This window comes from Anguilla anguilla, chromosome 9 (assembly GCF_013347855.1).
Source record: "Anguilla anguilla isolate fAngAng1 chromosome 9, fAngAng1.pri, whole genome shotgun sequence".
NCBI classification, from domain to species: Eukaryota; Metazoa; Chordata; class Actinopteri; order Anguilliformes; family Anguillidae; genus Anguilla; species Anguilla anguilla.
The window spans coordinates 53193686-53203761 of NC_049209.1; the positions used below are offsets into that span (position 1 = coordinate 53193686).

The following is a 10076-nucleotide window of genomic DNA, read 5'->3' on the forward strand; positions in this document are numbered from 1 at the left end:
GCACGCTCCCGGCTGTGGGGATCTGTGTGGCATCGGTCGTGTGACGCTGCGCGTGACGTCACCGGATCCGGCGTGTCTGGGAGGGGCCTGGCTGGTGGGCGGAGCTTGTGTGGCTCCGCCCCCCCCCCCCCCCCCCCCCCCAGAGTGTCCAGTCACAGGAAGGCTCCGCTTCTGGTGCGCTCTGACTGAGGGAGGGGCCCTACTCCTGAGCCCCCCCCCCCCTTCTGCTCATGGGATTGTGGCAGACTGAATTTAGGAGAGGACTGCACGTCGAGTGCCCCCCCGCTGCCCCCCCACCCCCAAAAACAAACAAATAAAGAACCTGTTCCAGATTCTGTGGTTTATTTGAAGATGGGCCCATGTTTTATTGTAATCTCTCTCACTCTCCCACTCAACCCCCCCACCTTTTTTTTTTTCTTTTTTTGTTCTTTTGGTTTATTTTTTTGCCCAAAGAGAGGTTCAGACTGCACGGTACACTGTGCATTAAAGGATCATGGGAAAAGTAGTTCGGTTCTGCACGGTGACGGTGTATTGCTGTGTTAATTTTTTCCCCCGTTTTGAAATGCTGTGCGATGCAGAATGTGTTCTGTTTGTTTTAAGAATTAGCTGAAGCCAAAAATGTGGAAAATGCCCTTAGTTCAGAGAATCAGGCCTGCCCCCCCCCCCCCCCCCCCCAAGGTCCAAATTCTCAATCCTGGGCATCAACTGGGGGGTGGAGTCTTGGTTGGGGGAGTTTTTTTTTTTTTTTCTTGGTGTCTTTGAATGAACAAGCCTTCGACTGATTCCTGGTGTTTTAAATCTGTCCTGAGAGAGAGAGGGGGGAGAAGAGGGGGGGAAAGAGAGAAAAGGATAAAAGGCACTAGCCCATTCTCTGTTCCCAAGCAATCCCAGTTCTGCATTTGCTATGCGGACAGACGGGGAGGACAGCCTCGTCTGCGAGGTCTGTGCAGCGTGTCTGTGCAGTCCTTCTCTGCATCTGCGCAGTCAGTCTGCATCTGCAGCCTGTCTGCACAGTCAGTCTGTCCGTCTGCGCAGTCAGTCTGTGCATCTGCAGCCTGTCTGCACAGTCAGTCTGTGTGTCTGCAGCCCGTCTGCACAGCCGGTCTGTCCGTCTGTGTGTCTGCAGCCCGTCTGCGCAGCCGGTCTGCTATTCCTGCCTTGTGAGTCTGTGACGGGGCTCTGGACCTGTCTGCCCAGTGGGGTCTCTGCTTCTGTGTCTCTCACTCTTCACACACAGTAAATTGTTAACGATATATCTGGATGTCATTATTGTTTGCAACATAATAATAATAATAATAATAATGATAATAATAATAAAAACTGTAAATATAAATGGTTTTGTTTGTGTTTTGTCCCAGGGGTGAGTTGGGTAAAGGTGAGGTGCTGTGTGTACTGAACGAGATCCACGATTCCATAGGATTTGGAAAACGTTTTAGCATTTTTGTCATAATATTTTCCATTGAAATTCACACCAGTCAAAGTAAACAATTGTATCTGTCACATGCACTATGAATTATTGTAAAAAAAAAAAAAAAACTAACAAATAAAAAAATCTGTGTCTGGCTACATTATATAAGGGGGGGGGGGGGTTCAAAGAATGTTAAGTGTGTGGTAATCTCAGAATTTGGAAGCCCCTGTTCCAGATCATGGAAAGGACTCTTTTTTTTTTTGAAGTTTGAAGAGGGAACGTCAACGGAAGTCTCAGACATTATCAAGTGAAACGTCCGCCCTCTGAAATGCAATTTTAATGTGCAGTCACATTACAGGTTGATTCATCAGCCTCTCCAGAAGCCATTAAACTCGTTAGGGTTAATCAGCGTGATGTATGACTGGGGAGGTGAGTGAGCGCTGGATGTGGAGGCTTTAAACAAGAGGATGATCTGAAGGAGCTTGGAAATGAGGCATTAATACATGAATCTGAAGGGCACAGGAGGTGAATCAGTCTTACTCAACACAGTTCATATTAAACACATTTTTTGTCTTAAAATCTAAAATTAGACTTTAGGTTGTTTCCAAGGTTTTAGTTGTATTATTATTACTGGTGTTATTTCATTACCCTGTGACAATGTTATGAGTTTTGCCTACACTGGGTGGCACGCATGTAGGTGAGTTCAAATTGAAAGTGTTTAAATATTAATTCATATCCTCCCCCATTTACACAAAGTGAAACATTCAGTCAACTTAAAAATTCTTTGAGTGGTCCCATCTAAAAAAATTTATTTGGCTTGTTAAAAATAATTAGGTTAATTGAATGAAATAGTCAAATTAAAATTGTTAGATGTGGCCACTTGAAGAATTCTGACGAAATTTTAAATTGATCCAACGTCTCACTTATTTAAATGTCCTATATACAGCCCCAACTGCAAGGTCATGAGTCACAGTCTGACTGTTGTCAAAGGGGGACAGCTGTGACCGTCACGAGCCTTTATTCGGTGGTGCACCAAACCTTCCAGATATTAAATAATTAAAAAGGGACCGTTCGACTCATTATCTTTCAAAAAATCCCCCGTCTTGGGGTAAGATATGAGGGCGATGAATGGATGGTGAGTATGACATAAGTATGATTGCATTTGATGTATGACACAAGGGTGGGGATGGGGAAATTATAATTAACCTTGAAAAATACGTATGAAATATAATGTAAAAAAATGGGGGGGGGGGGGTCATGAGAAAATGATTATTACGGGGGAAAAAAGATTTAAAAGGACCTTGTGAATTATAGGGATGAGACCGACCTTGAAATGATCTATTCATTTTTGTTGATTTCAAACTTGTGAAATTATCCGTTTTTATTACATTTTTAATTCGGCAAGATTGGTACACCCCGTGACCTTCGCCACATATTAAACTATAATAGCCTTTTTACGCTCATTTCTCTGTGGATTTGAGAACGAGCCCTGTATGGTGATATGCCATCCTGATAGAATGTCGATGGGTGATGGGCGCGAGCGCTGCTGCATCATTCAGTGCTGTAGCAATGCATTATTCATGTCGGGGTGCGGGGCGTGCAGATATATCCATTTGCGTCGTGCCTTAATCGGGAAAGTGTGGTCAAGCAGGCGGAAAGCGTTAACCCAAATGAGGAAACCGTAAAATCTGACCGACATCCTACCAGCTGCCGTGCCAAAAGCATAACAGCAATGAATGACCTAACCTTGTTCAGAAAACCGCGCTGTCCTAAGTTCTGACGCACGTTTTTAATTCCGCCTTGGTGCTAACGCCCACGTTTCTCAAAACTCTCCACGTGTCATTATTTCTTTGGATGTTACTATAAAAAATAAAAAGCAAAACCTCAACAACAAGAGCAATTAAATGATGTTATTATAAAATGAACTGGACTACCTGCGGGGTTTCCGCTACACATTGGACCCTGCTTATTACTGCACCCATCTTTACCGTTGACTTGTCCCAAGCACAGGACTGTCCCAAAGCTGTATGCTGACGTCATATTCGGCGCCGGCGCAGATTCAATGACGTGAAATGTGTACAGCCCATGCAACCGAAAGCGTTAGTACAACGTTACAGCCTTAAGTTTTATGCATCTAGTTAGCTAGCTTGACAGCGTGCATTGCACTCTTTCGGGTTAACGGGCAACGGGGTTCATTCCAGCTTTCTGGAATCCGACTTCACTCCACATCAACCTCAATTTCAAAGGCAAGGTGAATGCATCGCGATAATGTGAAAAATGACAGCAATACTTAGCTAACGTGCACTTTAGCTGATAGTAGCCAAGTTGGCTAATAACTTGCTAGCTTGGTAGTTAAATTTTCCAGATGGCTAGATCTATAAGTTTGTGTGTGAGACTGATTTGAGTAGTTAACGTTTGCTTGTTTTTATTTTTTTTTTTATCTTGAAGCCTCAGCATATATGGCTTGATGTCAAAGTGCTACAAAACTCAGTCAACAACTACCAAGCTAACACTGGCTAGTACAACGTGGAAGATTGTTGTCAGTCAAGCTAGTTATAACCTGTAGTTATCAACATGGTTCTGGATAGATACTGTAAGTGCAGCAGCGAGGTTTGCAGTTTGGTTGCGATTGCGAATTAAACTCAGTAACTGTAGCTGGAAAAATACGATGATAGTTTATAACAGCCAACCTTGCAGCATACAGTGCCGATTAGTCGTTCTAGATTGAAATTGCTGAACACTAAATCGCTTGGAAGCAGTGTTGTTCCCGCTTTAAATATAACTTAAACGTTAGCTAACTTACGTGATATAGCACCGGGACTGATTACAGATGATCGCCGTTTTCACTCCGCTAGGTAACGATAATTAACCGTGATTTATTCGCAGTTGCAGGATGGCTCTTAACAAATCGATGCACCCCAGAAATCGATACAAGGACAAGCCTCCGGACTTCGCGTACCTGGCTTCCAAGTACCCAGAGTTTCAGCAGCACGTACACACCAACCTCACCGGGCGAGTCGGGTAAGTGGATGAAAATCATGTCCACCATCCCTAAGTCCTTGAGTACTTGTACCTGTCTCTAATAGATATAATAATGCACTGGCTCTAATGATGTAATACATATGGTCCCTGCTCTAATGATGTAGTATATAGGCTATAGTATTTGGCAATTATTCAGTGTCTGAACTGGCAAATGTCAGAGCAGGTGGTGATGTCAAAAGCAGGGACTGGCTGGCTGCTTTTTCCTGTTTGGTGTGTCAAACATGTAATTCACCATTTGGCTGTTCCCAGCCCTATTCAAAGTGCTCAGCCAGCATAGCCTAGAGATAAGACACTGAGCAGGAACTGGAGGCGTAGCCATTTTAGGTTTGTATGTGTGTGTGTGTGTGAGACCTTAAACAAGGGCGTATTTAACTTCATTTTGCCTACGGGGTGGACTGATGTTCTGCGTGTGTTTGTATTTTGGGTGGTGCGCTCTCTCCGCATTGGCCGCGTGTCTGTGGCTGTAACTGCTTTACTCAAACACCATGCTCCTCTTCTCCTCTCCTCCCACCCTGCTCATTCCCCCCGTTTCTACGGGGATTCGGGTCATGTGACGCGGCCCAGCGGAGTCTGGGCTGCTCTTCACCTCCGCTGCTGCTTCCTGAGTCGGCCTGGTTGCCGTGGGCAACAGGTCTCCAGCGAATAGGGAGGAGGAGGGGGCGGGGCTTTTGTAGTGGGGGGTAGTGCTGGAGGGTGGGAGAGCTGAGAGCGTGCTCTGTCCGTCCGTCTGTCTGCCTGTAAGCAAGGAGAGGGACGGACGGCGCTCCGGTGAGGGTGGGGGTGAGGTGGTGTGTGTGTGGGGGGGGGGGGGGGGTGGCCACGGGGGAGCAGGTGGTGCCGCTGGGCGATGGACTCAGCTGGACTGGTCAGAAACTCAAATTCCTGTGGAACTCAGAGCCTGGGGGGTTAAGCATCCCCCCTCCCCACACACACAAACACACACACACACACAGTCTCACACACACATGCGCACACACACACTCACTAAACACACACTCACACAGTCTCACACATACATACACACACACACACACACACACATACATACACACACACACACTAAACACACACATAGTCTCACACATACATACACACACACACACACACGGTACACATGTGCACACACACACTCACTCTCTCTCACATACACACACACTAAACACACATTCACACAGTCTCACACATACATACACACACACACAGTCTCACACATGCGCACACACACACTCACTCTCTCACACACACACTAAACACACACTCACACAGGGTGTTGGAGAGAGACGGGTATTAATGAGGGGGGTGGGTTTGGGGGGTCTGATGGTTATTGGCATTTGAGAGACGCTGGTCGCTGCACCCCTGATGGGAGGTGGGCAGGATCAGGAAGTGCTAACGAGCTGCAGCTCCCGGCTCACCGCGCTGCAGCTCCGTCCACCTTTGATGAAGCGATTTGAAAGGGACGTCCTGTCGGCCTGATCTTCCTTTGGATTCCTGATAGCGGAAGACTCACACTGTCTCTGCATATCTCCCACACACACACACACACTCACACTGTCTCTGCACATCTCCCACAGACGCACACACACACACACACACACTGTCTCTGCATATCTCCCACACACACACACACACTCACACTGTCTCTGCACATCTCCCACAGACGCACACACACACACACACACTGTCTCTGCATATCTCCCACAGACAGGCACACTCACATGCACACGCACTCACGCACACACACGTACACACACGCACACACACGCACACACACGTACACACTCACGCACACACACACACACACACACACGCACACACGCACACACTCACGCACGCACGTATATACACTAGAGCCTGACGGATATATATTGGACAGATTTTTTTTTTTAAGACGCTGACACATAGGCGCTCCTTTATAAACATAGACATGGATACAAATCATTATTTTTCTGAAAAGTATTTCCATTCGCCTACATTGTCATGATGGATTAATAGCAGCAGATGAATCATCGTAGTTTTTCCACCTCTGCTGATCAAATCCTCAGTCCACCAGCCTCTTCTGTCCCGACTGTACCGGCTGTCATATTGGTGTTTCATTGGCATATGTGAGCTCATTTCACTGAACCGGATGAATGACTCTCTTGTTGTCAGGTGTAAAAGCAGAGCAGAGCGTGCTGTTTGATTATGGAAGGTGTGGGAGGGGGGGGGGGCAGGCAAGGGTGTGGGTTAGTTTTTTTTTTTTTTGGGCTGTGACTGAGCCCGTGGTGGAAAGCTGTTGTTGGCGTGGTAACAGCTTCTCTCTGCTTTGATTGTTCCTGGACCTTGATCTAGTGTTGGTCCTGGGGGGGCAGGGGCGGGAGGGACTGGGATGGAGGCGGGTTGTGGTTTGGGGGGGGGGGGGGTTCACACCTTCCTCTTTGATGAAGAAGCACCTGCAGCCAGATTGAGTGCATTAGATCCACAGCAGGGGCTGCAGGGCGTGGGGAGGGGGGGTGGTGGAGGGGGGCGGTTCTCTTCCTGTTTTGGTGTGCTGTTTTAGAGAGAGAAGGAGGTTGAAGAGGAGTGTGAACATAAAGACAGTGCCGTAAAGGATGCTGGAGATGAGAGGGTCTCTGAGCCCAGGCCCTCTCTGGAGTTTCTCTCTCTCTGGGCTGGTCCCCTTAAGACCCGTTACTGTCAGAGATACACAGGTACTGTGTAATGTGGAGTTTATGAGGAGCTTATTCATTTAGACCTTCTTACTGTGAGTGTGAGTGTAGCGTGACTATGAGTGAGTGCGTGTCTGTGTGTGTGTGTGTGTGTGTGTGTGTCTGTGTGTCTGTGTGAGTGTGTGTGTGAGCGTGTGTGTGTGTGTGTGTGTGTGGTGTGTGTGAGTGTGTGAGTGAGATGCGGGGTTGCGGTGAGCTGGTTTGTTAGCTCAGCACTTTGTTGTCCATAATCGCCCTTCATGGCTGACTGCAACAGTAACCTACATCACACATCCCTCCCTCCATCCCTCTCTCTCTCCCTTTCTCCCTCTCTCTCTCCATTCCTCCCTCCCTCCCTTCATCCCTCTCCATTCCTCCCTCCATCCCTCTCTCCCTCTCTCCATTCCTCCCTCCCTCCATCCCTCTCTCTCCCTCTCTCCATTCCTCCCTCCCTCCCTCTCTCCCTCCATCCCTCTCCCCCTCTCCCTTTCTCCTCCCTTTTCCCCGTCTATCTCTTTCTTCACTCTCCCCACTCTCTTGTCCTCTACCAGTCCCCTTTTCTATCTCTCACTTCTCTCTTTCATTCCCCCTCTTGTTCATCCTCTGCTTATAATCTTTTCCTAGTATCCCTCTCTCTATCCTTATTATTATCTGCTGCATGAATGTGATTATTGCTATTATTCTTTAATACTTAAAGGTGATTATTGCTATTATTCTTTAATACTTAACGGTGATTATCGGTGCTCCTGTTGGTCCTGTAGTGACGAAGGTTGCCATGCACATCACATCCTGCCCCCCCCCCCCCAGCCGGTCCCCTCCTGCGAGTGGTTTCCACGGAGATGGGGGCGCGGTGGCGTGCCGGGGGGGCCGATGAGACTCTAATTATAGCGGACGGCGCCATGGCGTAGACTGGCGTCGCTCTGGGACGCGGGCGTGGATGGGCGGGGACAGACACAACCGATCTTTCACAGAGACCCGGACACACCTGATCTTTCACACAGTCACACTCATACACCTGATTAAACACACTGTCCCCATAGCGGGCCTGTCACACGCTGCGGTAAAGGCACTGTGTGTGTGTGTGTGTGTGTGTGTGTGTGTGTGTGTGTGTGTGTGTGTGTGTGTGTGTGTGCAACAATGACAGTGGCTGAGAAACATTACTCTGTGAGACCTTTGAGACAGTGAAGGTCATAACAGTCAGCTCTCTGTCTCCCCCTTCCTCTCTCTCTCTCTCTCTCTCTCTCTCCCTCTCTCCTGTGTGAAACACAGCCCCGCCCCCTCCAATCCACACCTGCCAGTGAGCACCGCTGCACACACCACACCCAGACTCTCACCCAGAGAGGTGCCAGACAGAGCCAGCCGCTAACGCTAACCGGCTAATTACACACACACACACACACACACACACACTCACTCAGTCACTCGCACACATAGATGCACGCACACACATGCACACACCCATACACACACGCACTCTCTCTCACACACACACACATACAGTCTCTCTCTCATACACACACACACACACACACACACAGTCTCTCACACACACACGCACTCACAGGTACACACACAGAAAGGTGCACACACACTCACTCGTGTTAATCGCACACGTCTACGTGTGTTAGTCGCACACTCGCTCTCAGATTGCGGAGGTCTTCCTCAGCAGTGAATTCTGGGTGGGGGGGGGGGGGTGTCAGCACCAATTACTGACTTGTGAATAACAATACATGGCCCAAAAATAATAGCATCGAGAGAGTGAACATCCAAAAGATAGCGCTATTATATAAACTATAAGTATGAAAATAATAACTTTTATTTTATTGTTTGGGATCCACTATAACTCATTTCAGATGGAGACACTGGTAGCAGAGAGGGGGAATAACAGCATCCCTGTGTGTGTGTGTGTGTGTGTGTCTGTGTGTGTGTGTGTGTGGGTCCCCAGGTTGAACTTTAAGGACCCAGAGGCGGTGCGGGCTCTCACCTGTGTGTGTGTGTGTGTGTGGGTCCCCAGGTTGAACTTTAAGGACCCAGAGGCGGTGCGGGCTCTCACCTGTGTGTGTGTGTGTGTGTGGGTCCCCAGGTTGAACTTTAAGGACCCAGAGGCGGTGCGGGCTCTCACCTGTGTGTGTGTGTGTGTGTGGGTCCCCAGGTTGAACTTTAAGGACCCGGAGGCGGTACGGGCTCTCACCTGCACCCTGCTGAAGGAGGATTTCGGGCTGAGCATCGAGATCCCGCTGGAGCGCCTCATCCCCACCGTCCCGCTCAGGCTCAACTACATCCACTGGGTGGAGGACCTGATCGGGGGGCGGGGCGAGGACCCGGGCGGGACCCGGCGGGGCATCGACATCGGTACAGCCCCCGAAAGAGAGGGGGGGGGGGCAGGGAGGGAGTGAGTTAGCTTATGCATGTGTGTGAGTGCTTGTGTGTGCGTGTGTGCGTGTGCGTGTGTGTGTGTGTGCGTGTGCGTGTGTGATTGTCTGTCTGTGTCTGTGATTAGTGTCAAGCTTGTGATGGATGGCGGTGTGTAGTCTGTGACCCATTTGGTGCCCTCAGACCGCCCCCCCCATAGAGACCAACCTGTGTCACATTATACACACTAATGTGACACCCCCTACACCCCCCCCCCCCTTCTCTGAAGAACATAATGGGTTGAGTGATCCCAGGGCCATCTGTGTGTGCGTGTGGGCCTAAGTGGATGTGTGTGTCTGTGTGTGTGTGTGTGTGTGTGTGTGTGGGCCTAAGTGGATGTGTGTGTCTGTGTGTGTGTGTGTGTGTGTGTGTGCGTCCAACCAACTTTCCTCTTTTCTTTCTAAACATAACCTCCAAGACCCTCAGCAGTCTGGTTTCAGACCCGGTCACTCGACGGAGACTGCCCTGCTCTCCGTCACTGAGTCTCTCCACGCAGCACACGCAGCATCCCGTTCATCTGTCCTAATTCT

General features: G+C 49.0%; 1 protein-coding gene across 1 annotated transcript in view; it reads left to right on the forward strand.

Annotated features, from left to right (window-relative positions):
* Positions 1-3445: 3445 nt before the first annotated feature.
* The window catches only part of mettl16 (methyltransferase like 16), a 23389-nt gene continuing 16758 nt past the window's right edge, over positions 3446-10076 (forward strand). Inside the window, 3 exon segments of the mRNA XM_035431783.1 lie at positions 3446-3659; positions 4295-4429; positions 9287-9486. Coding sequence (XP_035287674.1) covers positions 4302-4429; positions 9287-9486 — 328 coding nt within the window. The 5' untranslated portion in view covers positions 3446-3659; positions 4295-4301.